Source organism: Prinia subflava, chromosome Z, assembly GCF_021018805.1.
Source record: "Prinia subflava isolate CZ2003 ecotype Zambia chromosome Z, Cam_Psub_1.2, whole genome shotgun sequence".
Taxonomy (NCBI): Eukaryota; Metazoa; Chordata; class Aves; order Passeriformes; family Cisticolidae; genus Prinia; species Prinia subflava.
Window position 1 is genome coordinate 94,339,720 of NC_086283.1, and position 18,202 is coordinate 94,357,921.

Genomic DNA, 18,202 nt, shown 5'->3' on the forward strand with positions numbered 1-18,202 from the left:
TTAGCATTTGGCACCAGCTTCAGTTAGCATTGCTGTATGATGGGAACATTTCCACAGATTCCAATATTGCAGAGTTTACAAGATGACTGTAAACTGTGATCTTGTAAACAGACAGCCAAGGGCACAGCATTTGAAAAACCTCATTACCTTCAGTGACTTCTCTCCACAGAACCCCTGCCCAAATTAGATTACATAACCTGTTCTAAATCTTTACATTTGCTAAATTAAAATCCATACCTACTCTACAAGAACATACAATGGCAGAAAAGCAAATCAAAAATCCTTGTAGTGAATACAAAAATATGATTCTTCTATGCTCTAATTACCAGATTTGCACCATAATGAGATATTGTTGTAGTAATTAAGTGAGAAAATTACTACTGAGAAGTCATTCTCTTACTATTTCTCTCCACTTACTATTTCACAACCTTACACTGATATTTTACTTCTGTATTCCCTTCTGCTTCAGTTCTATTATTTATCTCAAGCAGCTGAGCAAAACTGACCCCTGATACTGTATTGCGGGAACTGAAGTATCCTGGAAAAGAAATGGCATGATCTTTATAAACACATTAATAAAACCAGAGACTTTCCATTGGTAATGAAAGGTCTGACCAAAGCTGTGCAAAGGATGAATCCAGGCTGAGGACCATTTAACCTTTCCAGAAAACTTTTACAGGACTTGGGAATGGTCCAAGACTCTTGTGTGTATGTTCCTGTTCTCTCTTTCTTTATTCCATCAAAGCACAACCCAAATACTTGAGAAAAAAAATTATGTTAAATCTAGGGGGATGAACCAAAAAAGTCCAAGAAGATTAATGGTTTTGGAGAACTTTATAAACACAGATCTAATAGTTGTTATCAGTCAGGCATATAAAAATGTAGATGTAAAAAAGGATAGGAAGAATTGCCCCAAATACCTTCATATCCAGAGTTTTAGAAAATTTCTACTCATGATTGTTTTTGTGTTCTGTGATTCTATCTTATATAGGAATCATATACACCAAGTCAAAACATCTACAGGATATCCCTGCAGAGCATTTGCATTTTTAAACTTAGGGTGGGTAAATCTTTAATGTCTGCAACAGAAATAAGATGATCTCGAACTGATCATTAAATTCTATTACCCTACAAGGTACTACTAGCACTCAAAGTTTTTCTTATTTTCCTAACTTCAGGTTAATTTAGTGAAGTTTTATAGGACATACTGGGACTTGTTTCAATTATAAAATAGCTAAGCCCAGTATGCCAGTGTAATATCTCCAGAGATAATTTTAAAACACTCTACAATATAATTTAAATTTTTAAAAAAATTTTAATATCACAGGACAGCAAATTATTCTTCTGTTTGAAAGGATAAGAAAGATACTAGAACATTCTAGGAAAGCTTACAATTTCAGACAGCTATCACTGCTAACTGCTCAACCAAATTAACACCAACAAGGGATTAAATGTTTCTAAATCTTTACAGACTGAAAACAAAAAACTCAGGATAAACACCTCAGCACATATATCCGTATGTGTATCCAAGACCAATAAAGAGAAAAAGCAAAAACCATGGATGTAGATCTCTCAGGGTCTATGTTCCTACTACAATATCTATTCCCAAATATCCCTACTTACACAGTACACCCCAACTTCTTCAGTTGCTGAAGAAAATATCCCAGAATGCTGTCTCTGAAAATTGGTTTTGAATGTCACTCCATGGCCTCATTCATAATAATGATGTGGACTATAATGTAACCCACACTTAATCATCAGAAATTAAATGTATTATAAATATTTGTGAATACCTGTTATAACTAAAAAATCATATATATAAGTACATTGATAGTATACATAATGATACCAAATTGCTGATAAAATGTGGAAAAAGTAATAGTAAAAAATCATTAACAGAAAACACAGAGCATTTTTACATATACATACCATTATTATTTACATGGCAATACATCTGGCCTCCCAACGGAATCCTTACTTCATATTTATAAGTAAAAACTGATTTTTTAACAGCATCAGGTTATAGTTCTGTACAGTCTACAAAAGCAGCTTTACTTGACATTAATGGGTAAACTCTGCACATTGCTCAGTAGTCTACAGAACTAAGCATAAATATTTGTAGGATTTGGACGTAAGTAACAGAACTGTGATTTGGATTTGGTGTGCTTAAAATTAAAATGAAGCCAAATGCACTTACTAAATAAAAACTTTCTTGAATATTACGGAAATTCAAATTTATCACTCACTCTCCTGATAAAATCTACTTCTTTCCATTCTTTTGTGCCAAGGTTGGCTCTGTCTTAGCATCTATTTCATAGGAAAGGCTTCGTAATTTTGCACAATATTTTCATCACACTCAATTTTCCTTTTGTTTGGAGGTAGTAACTTGCTGCTTTCTTTAATGCATACTATCCCCCATAGTTTCCTGTGTTCCAAAGCATTATTTTATTCATTGGAACAATTATCCAGCAGCCATACTAAGAAAAATCTATTGGTTCATCTGTCAAAACCATCTTCCTACCAAAATCTGTTTTATAAGAGTTTAGGGGATACTAACATATAAAGTACTGGACAAATCCTTCATCTAATCAGTTAGTCTACAAATAAATTAATGGAAATGTGCTGCTGGTTCTTCCCTTTACAATTTCATTATATTTAAATAAATCAAAAGGTAAACTGAGAGTAATACTTGCAAAATCAACACTCAAAGCCATATTGCCATCCCATAATTACAGAAACTCTTAGATTTTTTTTCAACTAAGTAGCCTTTCAAGTAAAATATAAGACTTTCAAAGTTTCAGAAATCTATAGCAAATGAGGGCACATTTTTTATTTAACTGCCTGTTAGCAAAAAAAAATTTAAATCTTAGCATAATTAAAAGAAAAGAAACAAATAATAATCCAAAGTGTAGGTCAACTCATAATACTCAATGCAAATTTTCTCCACTGATTTGTAAAAAGAGATACTAAATTTTGATATGATTGATGTGACCTTATCTTTCAAAACTAGCCTTGGTTTATAGTTTTTTCAGAAGTTACTTTACATTTCTGGAGTACAAGGGAACTGGCCAATGTGCCACAGATAATACATGAGGAATATGTAGACATATCCTATATTTGCCTTGCATATCCACTTTTATATTTAAGATTCTTGGGCAGATGGTATCTGGACCAGAACTGACTGATTTTGTTTTTTCTGTATTGTCTGCCTGGGCTTGCTTGGACCAAGATACTTTTGGCTCCCTTCCAGAGTCAGAAAGTTGTAGTCTAAGATCTAAATCCTGCTGTATGAGAATCAGAGAGTGTCTCCAACAATTTCCTGTGATAGGTCTTACTGAAATTTAAGATTCTTGGTTCTCCTCCATCTTTAAAAGACACTTCTGCCTTTGAAAGACAGAGCTGGCCATCTTGCTTCTTTTAACTCTTCTCCTGCTACTGACAAGAAAAATAAAACTATCATTCCAAAAATCACCCAGTTATTTTATAACAAAACATAGACGTTTTATATATATACACATGCAAGTTGCATGGAATGAAATTCATACCTTTTTTTTTTTCAATCACTAAAATTCTAGGCTTGGTTCTTTTCTCCTATGAATAGACATTACAGGTTTCTGCTCATCTCACAGAAATCTCTGTCCCCTGAGACTGCCCTCCAAGCCTTCAATTCTCAGTCAGTATTGCTGTAATAGTTCCATATAACGTTAGTGAAATTGAAGCCATTGCAAAGCAGTTATGAACAATTCAGTTGATAAACTGAATTAAGTCAACCTTTACCTAAAAGCTTGATAGACAAAAGCTATTATGTGCTTCAAGGAATGTTTTCTCCACAAAAACAGATATTTGTTTTGGCCATTGCAGTATCTGCGCTGGTTGATCATCCATGCTGAGAGTTTTGGTAGACCTATCAGCATCACTTTGCTTTGTCTTATTGTCACCCTTTAAGCCATATTCATCCCCTTCCCATCCTCTTTCCAGCACTCCTGCAAAACAATTTGCTTTCCCAACTATTGCCTGACTGAATGATACCCTCCAGGTGATACTTCATGGTTACTCCTCAGTGTAAAACTGCTGTAGCAAGAGGTGACCTGAGCTGGTAAATCCACATTAATCTTCCTTACCATAAAATACTGTGAACATGTAATGGAATTCTATCAAAATTCATTCCAGTTGCATTAACGTGGTACCATGACAGCCTGGCCCAAACACATGCAAAGGTCTAAAGATACAAATCAAAAAGGTCTCACAGACCAGGTTTCTGCTTGGGTATCTGCAATTAATACCCTCATGTCCTACTTGTCTTTTTACACAGATAAATGAATTCCAAACCAGCTTGGCCTCTAAAGCTCTAAATCAGCATTTTTCTCACCTGTTACTGAGTCATGAAGAAATATTATGAAAAACAAATCATTTTTCCTGTCAAGATGCAGACTCTTGAAGTCACATGAAATTTGCCTTTTTTTCCCTCCTTGCTAACTGTTTACTACCTGTAACTGAAATACCTGCTCTTAGATCTGGTCTGTCTAAAGGAAAGGTGTGAATAGGTAAAAAGTAAAATTTAGATCTTGGGTTCTGACATTTGTCCTGCAGCTATTTGTGTTATTCTGACAGCTGCCTGTTGTCATTGAGATGTCATAAAAGCTAATAAGGAAACTAGAAACTGGAGAAAAAAAGTACATTTCTAAAGACTACCTTATAAAATAACAAATCAAATATTTTAAGGAAAAAAACTATCAATTCATTTATAGGATATTAGATCCAGAGAAAATAAGAAGCCTAGATTTATAATGAACAGATCATGTTTGAGAAATCTGACATTTTCGAAAAGAGATTCCAGGATTAGAAGGTTAAAAAAAAAGTTATACTTGACTCTTAGTACAGTATTTAACACAGTATTGTATAAAACTGGAAAGTCTACAAAAATTGTGATGTGTAACATAATGTCTGTCCAAGGTGGCTTAGCTAAAAAATAACATTATCATTCCAGGTTACAAAAATACAGCTGAAGTATAAAAAATAATGTATCATTGAATCTGCTATGCATAGATTTTTATTTTTCTCTAGTTCAAATATCACTTAGTATCTTCAGTAGTTTTGTGAAATTCATAGATTGTAGTCATTTGAGTAGTGTTGCAAACACTGGCAAATGATAGAAAAGTATCTCAAAAAATCTGAGGAGATTAAAACTATGGGAAGAGATTCAACAGAGTACTTCTGTATTTATGCTAATATAACTGCAATTTCACTGCCATCCCACAGACTTCAAAATTAAACTTAACCATAAATCAAAATAAAAATGGAAAAGAATAATAGAGATGCTAACAGTAGATAATAAACTATATCAGTTTAAAAATCCAGTGTAAAAAAGGCTCAAGAAAAAAATGTTTTTAACTGGCAGTAAAAATTTGGAAGACCACTGCAAACATCAGGCTAAAATTTGAAACTGTGCAGGAGCATTATGAATAGTTGTCCAGCTCTATTATATTTGCATAATAACACAAGCCACAGAATTTTATCATGTTCCTTTCCCTAAATCAACAAATATGAAATAACTTCTTCACTTTATGTTGAATTATGTCCTCATCAACAATCAACTTGTCAGGACAATTATGGGATCAAAACAGAGTTTTTCAGAGAAGAGCAACAAATAGAATTAAATGAGACAGAGAACAGCAGAAGTGTAACAAGAAGAACAAGCTCCCAAATACTACAAGGAAATGCCTGAATGGTAAGCTTACAGCCAGAACTACAAAGCTGTGAAACGATCTTAGAAGAGGTATGAGAAAAATGTTCTTTTTCATAGTTAAACCCAGGCTGCAATGACATGCTAGAAAGACTGCTAATGGAAACAGCATTGAATTAACATAAGTAAATGGCAATTGTAAAATAAAATAACTACGTATATATTTTAAAATAATGCTAGTGTTAAATAAATACATATATATACATATATATATATCCCTTAGCAAATGAAATTATATTGTCAGAAACCTGTATCACACATATATGGTAAGGATGATTTACTCATTTACTGCTTTATTTTAGACATTCATCTTAAATACAGCAGTATACAAAACAGTGTGGATGCACAGTTTTTTTGTATCACAGAGGTGTGATACAAAACACCTTAAACCTATTACAGTAGCTGATGAGAAGTTTTCTTCCTCTGAATAGCACCAACATTACATATCTGTCTCTGCCCACTGACTGTACAGAAGCTCAAGCCCAAGTTGGTGAGTTCTCTACATCATGTGGGAAGCTGCATTTGAACCAACCTAAACACTTATGTCTAGATGAGTCTCTTCAGAAAAGATACAGAAGACAACATCTTATTCTGAAGTTAGATCCCTAAAAGAAAAGGAGATGCTAATTTTGTTCTTAGCCTCGCAGTTAGACAATTGACTGGTTTAAGTCCTTGTCTTAAAATACAGTAAGTGTCTGAATTACTGAACATCCTGTATTTCTTAAGGGAATGATTGCACTGAACCTGCCAGCTAACTGTTCTTTGCCTCCAATAAAGCCCATCTTTCAGCATCTAAACAAATCCATTAAGGATCTGTTCTCAGTGAACTCATGGTTATATGTATTTGTCTTCAAAATTTAAAATACAAGGCTTCATTATGAATCATCTACACCAATGGATATACTGTTAGGAGGACATTTTTGTGAATAACGTATTTTGACTACTTGAATTTTTTCATAGTGAAATTTCAGGTAGCAATCTACTTCTGGGTAAAAATCACCACAGAAGTAGAGTTTATCAGAATTTTAAGGTATTAACATAAAGATCTATGCCATCCTATTCCATAACCTTTGTATTCTGGCCAAAGAATGGTGCCAAAGAACATTGATAAGTAAAAACCCACAGGACTGCATGAAAGACATCAGAAGAATGAAATGTAAAAGGAACAGGGCTATAACCATCTTCCCTTCATTAGATTCCCTTGCATTAGGTATGCTTACAAAATATGATGCATAGACAAAGTCTGCCTTCCTTTATTTCCCACTCTCAGATTAATGAAGTAATGAGGTATGATCAGCACTTCAGAATCTTTTGAGTAGATTAAAATGGTAGAGAACTCTTAAGGTGGTGAACGGAGCAAAAGAAGCTTTTGCCATTACACTGACATACAGGTCTACAGAAAACAGTTTAAAATTAATTACTGTATTTCTGACTATTCATTATAAAAATGTAAAACATCAGAACAGGTCACTGTATCTCTACAATTGATCCCAAAAGGTGTCAATTTTTTGAAAACTCATTTTTCTTGTGAGATTACTTACTCTAAAAAGCTGGTGATGTAATCCCGACTGCAAGCTGACCAGGAGAAAGGATTGGTGTTTGCTGTAATATGAGCTGCCATTAGCTTTGCTGCTTCATGACCTTTGGTCCCACAGGAATTTCCAATTCCATCATGATTCATACCAAAACTGCTCAAAGAGTAGGAGAGAAACAGCCCATTACTTTTCCACAGCATCATATATCACTTAAAACATAATGTCACCTTTACAACAATCATGGTGAACCTAAAAGAATACAGTGCAGGAAAACTCCTAAGAAGAGTCAGTTATGTTTTGTTTAGTTTATTCAGATCTCAAAATACAGCACAACATAACCTTCTTCCCTTCTATGGATTTTTGGAAGCATTTTATTTATTTTCTAAAGCTTTTAAAGAAACATAACAGTATTCCTGCAAGACAAATACAGAACACTCAAGCCTCTATTTGGTATGGTACCTGGATATGGAACATTTATTACAGTGCAGATCCCTGGATTAGTAAAAAAAGGACAAAGAATAGGTGCTGTTGCTGTAAGAATACACTATATATAGGCACAGAGCAACCAATGATAATTCAAGTAGAACATGGGGTTTGCAATTCTTAGGACCACCCTGTACACACACTCCCTCTCTGTATTCTACTCACAGAGGAACTTGGATCCCTTCTGTTAGAGCTTTTCTTTGTCAAAGAATGTCAAAATGAAGACAATTAAAAATCAGCAGAAAATATAATAGGAAACCTCTGGATGGAACTTGGCCAAAAGAGATTTACAGGAAAGAAATTAACTTTCAAGAAAGATGATATGTCCCTAGTAAAAAAAATACCCTAAAGAATCCTTATGTCTTAGAAACCCTTTGAACAATAGATCATCGACATAACCATTAAATTAAAACTAGAAATAAATTCACAGAGAATCTGTTTCAATAGACTTTCCTCACAGACTTTATTTAGGACAATCAACAATGTATACCGTACAAATGTGACATAAATGAGTCACCTGAAAAGAATACTTCTCAATAGTATATATGTTTCTGAAACTCCACTTTCTTAATCTTTGATTAATTTCTGTCCAATCACTTGGGGAGACAAGCAAGTCTCCCCAAGTGATTGGACAGAAATAATTTCTTATTTTTTTAGATATTAAGCTTTGGTCAAATTTACTCCTTCTCAAAGGCTTAAAAAATCAGAGGGGCAGATAGTGAGATATAGAGGAACTTCTATGATAATGAGACAGAAAAGCAATTAAAACAATGACAAAACTGGCATTCTGAACTCCCAGAATCATACAGAGAGGTCTGTCTTTGGAGCCTTCTGTATGCTGAAAGGACTGACTCTGATTTCTTTCTCATCATTCAGGAACACAAATGTGTTGAGGCACTCAGTTTTGATTTTCTATAACATTTAGGACTGACTGCTAGAACATACAAAAAGTATGTTATTATAAGAAATATAATATTATATATGACCTTTTATCAGCTGACACTGAAAATAACACTTCATACCAGCTCATGACACTTTCTTCACTGAAAGCAGTGGCAGTTGTGTTATACTGATCTGAACATATTGCTGCAGAATGTGGTATAAAACCCTAAGACTTTATGTTACCCTGAACTTCAACACACTGAGTACTATTTCACCTCTTCAGATGATGATAGCAACCTAAAAGTGGAAGGTGTTGGCAACCATCCCCTCCAAATAGAAAAAGAACGTAAGTGAATGATTCCTACAGGATCAGGAAGGACTTCATCATCAAAAAAGCATGGCTGCCTTGCCTGTGGAATGTGTCCCTATGGAATACATATTCTGCAGCAATGCCTGCATGTGTCCAGCTCAGTTTGTGATATCTCACAAATGCAGAAGCCATTTACTGTATTATAGACTGGAAAGGTCTGACTGACACCTTAGACTGTTATACAATCAGATAATGGATGTCCCTTGCTTATAAAAAAATACAGCTTTAATCAAATCATCTGAGCAATATATGTAATGCAATGGAACTTTCAAACCAGTTTTAATTCTTATGATCTTATCAATAGCTATTCATATAAGGAGAGGAAAGAACTCATGTCCCTGGGCATCTGGACATGAACTTGCAAGCTCAACCAGAATTTTACAATGCAAAACTTTATTTATCTGCATTAAATAAAGCATTGCAAAACAATGCAATGTTTTATTTATCTGTTCTCATGGGCATTTATTTCCTAGAATTTGGGATACTTCAGACTTTTGAAATGTCTCCGTACCATTTCTGGAAACAGAAAACCTTATTTTTTAATAATCTCCATAAACTACTCCTTTATAGAAATAAGTTAGATGATTCTTATATTCAGCTTACCTCTGGTTTCTGTATTCCATTTGTTAAAAAACTTACAGACTTCAATTCTTTGGGAAATGAAGTTTTTATCTTTTGGGTGTATAAATAAAAGAACAAATATAGTTTAATAACTTCCTTTCTACCTGCTCTCCTCGTGAAAAAGATAATGTTGATGGCAGTGGCAGTGACATACCTGATAAAAAACACGTCTGTGAATGGAAGCCATAATTTCTGGTGCACATGGGAACTCAATCAATGCCTTTCCATGAGCCAATGGTATACTTAATAAATAGTCATTTACTTAAATCATTTATTCCTTTCCAAGAAGGCTTTTCTACTTGTCCTTGCTTCTGAATTTAGGAGGAATGTGATCATGAGGTGCAGGTAACTTTTTCTGATGTTTGCAGAAGGGTTTTACAACTACTGTCATCATTTCCAAAGATGGTAGTGGCAGCATGCCATTACAGTCCAGTAATTTGCCCTCCTGTGGGCAGGACTGCAGATGGAAACACATTTCTGACCAAATTACCAGTTTTATTTCCATCAGAACATGCTGGTCATATTTGGCCATCATTACATTAAAACTAGGTCTTTACAAAACCATGTTTGCAATTAGATTGGCATGGAAAGGTAAGGAAGAAAGTAAGGAACATAAAATATTCTTTATGGAGCCACCGTTATAATTTGTCTACCTTTTTAAAACTCACTAAACATACACAGACTGTATTCCTTTCATTGGCTTAAAAAGCCTGTCTAAAACTGCCAGTATAATTTTGTCTTTACTAGAACAGCCAGATGGGTGAGCAGAGACAGAAATCTCCTCAGCTGACACAGAAATTATTCTATGAAGTTATCTTTCCACCTACCATCTCAAGGAAGGATGTTTTAACCCAGCAGCTCTTTTTTTTTTCATGCATTATGGCTCCTCATTTCCCAAGAGAGCACTTATTTTACATTAAAGAATTATGCAAAGTAGAAACACTTAAGAACTTCAAAAGTATAACTGAAACTCTCCTGTAAATTATCTCTAGTTTGTGTGCGTCTTAAAAAATTCTAAGGCAGCACATCCAGTGCTCACTGCCTGTTCCACTTACATCTGTAACTGAACAGATTTTTTTTTTTCCTTTGGCAATCTCTTTTTCCTATATCTGAAAAAATTATCTGAGGGAATTATTTGTAATACACATTCAACTTACAATCCAACCCCAAAAATCACAGAGGAGAAAACTAGTGTCAGCTGCATTGAATAAAAGGGCAATAGATAAGCTGAGACCCTGGAGTATAAGTAGAGGGAAGGATGTGAATATAAACTTGTCTACCCTTCCTTTATCTTGCAAAAAACCAGCATTTCAGGTCCCTACAGTTTCATTTGGTTACTGATATGTTTGGTAGTTCTAAACAATGATGGTTATGGCTGCCAAAACACTTATTGCTTATACATATGAACCTACAGCAGTCATTTTTGTGAGAGAGCCAGAATGCTTCCACTCTTATTTACTACCCCGACACTTTGGACTCAGAGCAGACAGCTCCACACCAATCTGAATGCATCTCCACACTCTTCCCCAAGATTTATTTTGTATACCATGTACTTTATTAGCCCTGAAGTTACCTTAAAAGTGGTACTAAGGTGACATGCTGTTTCTTAACCAATTATCTCTGCTATCCAGCTGAAGTACTTATTATCTGCATATCAAACAATTTCCTAGCTTTCTTAGGGTTTGGAGCATTCAGAGAAACACAGATTGCTAATGTTTCATTTCTCTAAATAAAATAGAGAATGTTAGGGTTTTTTATTTCTTAACGATTCATGAGTTATATGAATTTGACCTACTTTTTAAAAAAAGCAGTGTCTTTCATGTTGCTCTGCCACTTGTTTAATAGCATTAGGAAGAAGTGTGCCAGAGACAGAATTGTGAGTCAGGTGAGGAAAAAAAGTTACAGGAACACGAGCAAGAGAAATACTGTGAAGTCAAGCCCTAGATCTTCTTGTCCATTACCTGAAGCCAATTTATTGCTCCAAAAACCATATATCCCCAGGATAAAGCATTGACATGCTATCTTTCTAAGAGAAAGAAAAGCAACTTACACTTTCAGAGGTTTTATGACAGTAATTGTCTGTACTAGGAGATGAACTCACATGCTAAGGGTGAAACAGGCTATTTTCAAATACATATCTTAACCCTTGTACATTGCAAGTACTTCTTGCAGTGTCTCAGCCCGCTGGACACACTGACCTAACATTTATGGAGAATGAATTAAAGGGTAATAAAGTGCATCAGTGAAGAACATTTTTAAAGTAAATTTTCTAAAAGTAAATCTCTGCCACAGTGGGGGCATGCTTGAACAAGTATTCTTGTATTTGACAGAAGACCTAAACAGTGAATCATAATTTGCTTGAAGAAACTAAGTTTATTACATTAGATACAAAAAGTCTCACAAAATGTGTATTAAGTAATTTTGCCAGTGTGTTGTACTTATTCCCATAATAGTTTAAAAAGTGTCACTTAAATCTATATATGTATTTTATATAGCTTAGAATGTCTACTTAGGATCTACATTAAAAAATTAGAATTGTTAACTTCCCTACATCTCTAAATATAGTCATGCCTTTAAACATACTTTTTCTTAGTGTCAGTAGAAAATAAACAAGGGAAGAAAGGGAAAACTACCATGTTTCAACATTATTTTGTCCAGCAAAAAGTGGGTGAATCTGAACATAAACTATTACTAAAGAATAATAGAATAATTTTTCCCTACAATATCAGAGCTACATGGAAAAAAGCACAATTTATAAGTGGACATACAAGGTAATTTTATTAATTATTCTCATGTCTACTAGTAGTGAAATATTTATCAATTGTTATGAGGTTATGGTAAATTCTGGTGACCTTACAATCATCAGATTTTATGTTTTCTCAGTAACAAAAGTAATCACTTTTTCTTTACTTTTGTAACTATTTCCCCCAGAGTAGCTCTTAAAAAGAGAATTCTCGTTTTTCTATGTAGCCTTTCACATAATTTTAGCCAAGGTTATAAAAGTATTGGTTATAGCTACATAACAGCATGAAAATTAAAATTTACCATTATGTGTCATTACAAATGAAGAGATAAATAATCAAAAAGTATTGTCTTGAAAAATCAATTTATTTTAACTTAGGATTCCAAACATTGATAGCATGTATTGAAACTACATATTGAAACCTCAAATTGCATATTCCTCAAGGGAGGAATCAAGGTTAATTAGCTAAATACTTCAGTTTCTATTTCCATGTCTTAACATGGATTTTAACCTTAACTACAGATTTCCTACATTTGGACATTATTCTCCAGTTTGAAGTATCCCTAATGCTTTATTCTGAAGTAATACAGAATTTTAAACTTGGGTGAAACATTATTAGTTCCCTGAAAACTTGAGAAAAAACTAATGCAATAACAGGAGCTTTATAAAAAGCATATCTGTCACAAAATTCAACGTAATTTTAGCACATTTCTATACTAATTTTTTCCTATTTATTTCCTAAATATTGTTCTTCTCTGTTATGAATGATGACCAAACACCCCATCAAAAACATTCTTTATAAATGAGCATCATTTAGTATTAAATAACATACAAGGCTCTTAGAAGCACAGCAAATTCTAAATTACTAAAAGCCAATGCAATTTATTCAGAACCCTGAACTTTCTTATAAGGAAATGACAGATTTCTGAGGGACTCCTACAAAAAAGCAAAGCACAAAGTTCTGGATTACACTGCCATAGCTATCCAGCCCTCATGGCACAGCAGTAACATCAAGTAAGGTTTGTGTGCTACACAAAGCCAATAGCACACATCCATCAGGTCTTTACACTGTAGGTGAAAGTGGAAAGTATTGGCTCCAATCAGGAAGCAAAATTCTGAGCTCAGATATCCTTTGGAAATTCAAGATGCCCTCTCGGTTATGATAACTTTCCACTTCACTTCTTTTTCTTGCACTTTTGTTAAGACCTGTGGAGCATGACTATGTTCAGTTTCCTCAAAAAAATGCTTTGATGTTAGAAAAATTATTCTAGTATCGCAAATTCTGAACTTCAAATAATATCTCAGATAGGTAGAGACAGACTTTTCCCACATTTTAAATATAAATATGTCACACAATTTGGGGGATTTTGCCATTTGTTTATGACATTTTATTTTATATGCATGTCACTAAAACTGAAGTCCCAAAGAAAACTTTTTAATATCTGCAATATTATAAAGCAGGCATCAAACAGTGTTCCTTTAGCAAAAAGACAAGGGCAGGGGATGAAGGATGGGGAGTGATAGTTAGAAATAATTATGTATGGTCTTACATGGCTTGTGGGCACATTTTGGTTAAGGTTTTTGTTGGTTTTGCCTTGTTGGGTGTTTTGTTTCCTTGGATGGTTTAGTTTCATTTTGCTGGGTTTTGGTTTTGTTTGGTTTGGGGTTTTTAAACTAAAAAAAGATAGTCCCTAAAAATTCAAGCCATTTAAACTCCATCACTCCTGGACATCTAGCAGGAATAACTTAACGTGTTCTGTTTGTTGTTGAGGTGTTCATACACTAAAGATTTGAAATAGACTGTTATAGTTAAAGATGGAAGACATCATCACCAGGGACAAAACAATGATGACTGCATCAACTGGAGAGCTCCCAGGAGGTGATGTTAGTACAATCCTTCCTAGCTGTGTTTCTACTAGGTTTGAAAAAGTTATTGTGAAGTTTGGTATATGTGTCTCTATTACCTCAGACTGGACTATTTTCTTTCTAGTTGTACAAAAAAGACATTCTTTGACATGCATTTCTTCTAGAAAACCTCTCACTAAAACTCAGGTCCTGTAATCCAGCTGAGGTCTGACTGATTACAGTGTGTTGACCCTGGCTCAATGCCGGGTGTCCGCCACTCTCTCCCTCAGCTGGACAGGACAGAGAAAATATCAGGAAAGGTTGAAACAGGGACAGGAAGAGAACACTCACTAATTACCATCATGGGCTAAATAGATTCAACTCGCTGAAATCAGCTTAATTTTATTACCAATCACATTAGAGTAGGAATATGAAAAATAAAAACTAAATCTTAAAACAACTTTGCCCCCAACTACCCCTTCTTCCCAGGCCCAAATTTACTCCTGTACAGAGAATGGGGGTTACAGTCATTACACATCACTGCTGCTCCTTTTGCCTCACACTGTTCCCTTCTCCAGCATGGAGTCCCACCCACCCACTGTAGACAGTTCTCCATTAAATTCTTAAACATGAGTCCTTCCCACGGGCTGCAGTCCCTCATGAACTGTTCCAGTGTGGGTCCCGTCCCTCAGGCACAGCCTGCTCCTGTGTGGGTTCACCATGAGGCCACAGGTCCTACCAGCAAACCTCCTCCAGCATGGGCTCCTCTCTCCACAGGGCCACAGGTCCCACCAGGACCCTGCCCCAGCACAGGTCCCCCATGGGGGCACAGTCTCCCCTCAGGCATCCACCTGCTCCAACACGGTGTTCTCCATGGCTGCAGGCGGATCTCTGCTTCCCTGTGTTCCTCCATGGGCCACAGGGCCACAGCTGCCTCACCATGGTCTGCAGGGGAACCCCAGCTCTGGTGCCTCCTCATTGGCCTCGGTGTCTGCAGAGTTGTTTACCTCATGTATTCTCACTCATCTGTTCTGGCTGTTGTTGTCTAGCAATTTTTCTACCCTCTTTCAAAAACACATATCCCAGAAGCCCTACTACTGTCACTGGTGGGCCCACTGTCCTACCACTGTCACTGTGTCCTGGAGCCTCTCAGCATCGGCTCTGAGGGACGTGGAGGAAGCTTCTGGCAGCTTCCCACAAAAGAAACCTCTGAAGCCTGCCTGCGACTAAAACCTGGCCATGCAAACCCATGTGCTGCTCAAACATGAAGCTCACTGGTCACTGAAGAATGAGGGAAAGACAAGCGTCTTCTGAAACTACCACCAGATTTTACGCCAGCACTGAAGACCATTCTGCTCATGTAGAAGGAGAGGTATTTATAATATTTTTCATTTTGCATACAGGTTGAAAAGGGACTTTGAAAAGTGCTAGAATCACAGGCACACTTTAGCTGTATAAACTAATTTAGAACAAAATGCATGCTTGAAACTATTGCTGTTCTTCATCTTGAAAGAAAGCTAGTCAGTTTGACCATATGTCCTTCTTACTGCTCACATATTTTCTTTATCAAGATATGACTGTCAAATTGTCAAATTTAAATTCATTATGTCATCTATAAGTCAAGACAATTCTGAGTTTTCAGAAAATAGTTTAGCCACTATCTTATCTACCAGCTCCTTTCACACAGACCCTCAATGATTGTCACTAGTAAATTCTTTTTTTACTCCAAGTTCTATGGGCAAATTTTTATCCTAAGCTTAGTCCACTGTCCTCATGTTTTGACATTTCCTTTGTTTACCCATTTTTATTCTATCTATTCTTTTTCACTCTGTTTTTCGCTTACCAGATCTCAGCTAATTCCTCCACAAAACTCCAACAAAGAATGGCAAAATACCTATCTTTTACTGATACACCTCTTCCAGTGGAATCTGGAATTCCTTACCAGTTTAACTAAGAATGCTGTACAGCATGCATGGGACAAGCTAGACATTTTAGAATATATCCAAATATAAAAGCATAGAGCAGAAAGCCACCTAACTTAGCTGGTTGGGGAATAGAAAATGGGACTGGATCTTACATCATTCCACTTGTCTGAGATAAAAGCATGATCAGGCCTGCAAAGAGTTTCTCTCCTCTCCAAGAAGATAAAGTCAAACTTGGCTTGACAGTTTAGGGGATACACACTCAATTCCCACTCCTGGTATAAGAAGTCACTGTGATTTTTGCTTACCAGAAATCTTAAGCAGCTTTGGTGTGAAATATATAATGGTAGGAAAGTAGACATTCTATATATCAAACATCAAAATTCAGTTTTCTAGAAAAATGCTGCTGAAGTCTAAAGGGCAACTCTGAAATTTATCTAATTCACAGAAGTACTGAGAGTAATACAAGACTGTTCTCTGAGTCATGGCTAGGAAGAAACAATCATAATATGTTGGTTTTTCCACTGTTTATGCCCTCAAGAAAGAAACAATCACTGTGTACCACCATCTTCAATAAAAACAGCTGGCTATGAGTCTGAACTGCACACTGCTGAACAATACCAAAACTGGGTTATATTCATAGAAGCACTACAAGTGGTAAGGAATGGAAGCCAAAAAAAAATTTTAAAAACTCCTGTAACTATTTAGCAGAAAATATGACTGACTGTTACAATCAGACTACCAGTTCCTTTAAAGTTTTAAGAAGTACTTTCCTGGTGTTCTTCAACTAAATGGAACTAATTTGGATCAATATAAGATTAAATGAGTTAAATTTAATACACTATGACATACAGGAATTCAGACTGAAGGATCTGAATTAATAATTAACAACTATTAAAAATATGATCTTTCAAGGTGCTATTCTCCCCTTCTAATGTAATTAGAAGGCCATCCAGAAAAACATTTATCTTTGAAAACTTAAGAGACTGATAAGCAGTGTCTTCTGATTGTGGTTCGGTCATACCTTCTGTTAAATATTTATGGTGGGGGGGATAATTTCTTTTTGTGTCTGTTCCACACCATATACATTTTTATGTGTATATTCAACAATCACTTGGATGAAGGGGCAGATGCCTGCTCAGCAAATTCAGAGGACACAAAGCTGGGAGGAGTGGTGATACCTCAGAGTGCTGTGCTGCCCTTCAGAAGGACCTCGGCAGGTTGGAGAGAGGGACAGAGAAGAACCATCTGAAATTCAGCAAAGGGAAAGGCAGGGTCCTGCTCCTGGGGAGGAACAACCCCAGGCACCAGCACAGCCTGGGACTGACCTGCTGGGGAGCAGCTCTGAGGAGAAGGACCTGGGGGTCCTGGTGGACAACGAGCTGTCCATGAGCCAGCAGCGTGTCCTGGGGGCCAAGAAATCCCGTGGGATCCTGGGGACATTAGGAAGAGCTGTGACAGCAGGGGGAGGGAGGCGATGCTGCCTCTCTCCTCAGTCCTGGTGAGGCCTCAGCTGGAGTGCTGGGTCCAGTTCTGGGCTCCTCAGGACAAGAGAGACACGGAGCTCCTGGAGTGGGTCCAGCAGAGGGGTATGAAGATAAATAGGGGACTGGAGCATCTCTCTTATGAGGAAAGGCTGGGAGGGGGTAAAGCTCATTCAGCCTTGGGAAGAGGTGACTGAGGCATCTCACCAATGCCTATAAGTATGTGAAGGGGAGGTACCAAGCCAGGCTCTTCTCAAAGATGCTGAGCAATAGAACAGAAACTGATGCACAGAAGTTCCACCTGGACATGAGGAAGAACATCTTTACTGTGGAGGTGACCATGCATGGGAAGAGATTGCCCAAAGAGGCTGTGAAGTCTCCCTCACCTGAGATATTCAAGAAGGATCTGGATACAACCTGTGCTCTAGGATGACCCAGCTGGAGCAGGGAGGTTGGACCAGATGTCTCACTGTGGTCCCTTCCAACTTGACTCATTCTGTGATTCTGTGTAATTGAGCACTCTTTTGTTCTATGTTATGTATTCGATATAGACATGTCCTTTAAATGCTTCTAT

General features: G+C 36.3%; 1 protein-coding gene across 2 annotated transcripts in view; it reads right to left on the reverse strand.

Moving 5' to 3' along the window:
- ADAMTS6 (ADAM metallopeptidase with thrombospondin type 1 motif 6) overlaps positions 1–18,202 on the reverse strand; it is a 145,868-nt gene that overhangs the window by 61,598 nt on the left and 66,068 nt on the right. For both annotated transcript variants that reach the window (XM_063423009.1, XM_063423007.1), the window contains one exon: positions 7,285–7,431. In XM_063423009.1, the coding sequence (XP_063279079.1) occupies positions 7,285–7,431 (147 nt within the window). The remainder of the gene's footprint in view (positions 1–7,284; positions 7,432–18,202) is intronic.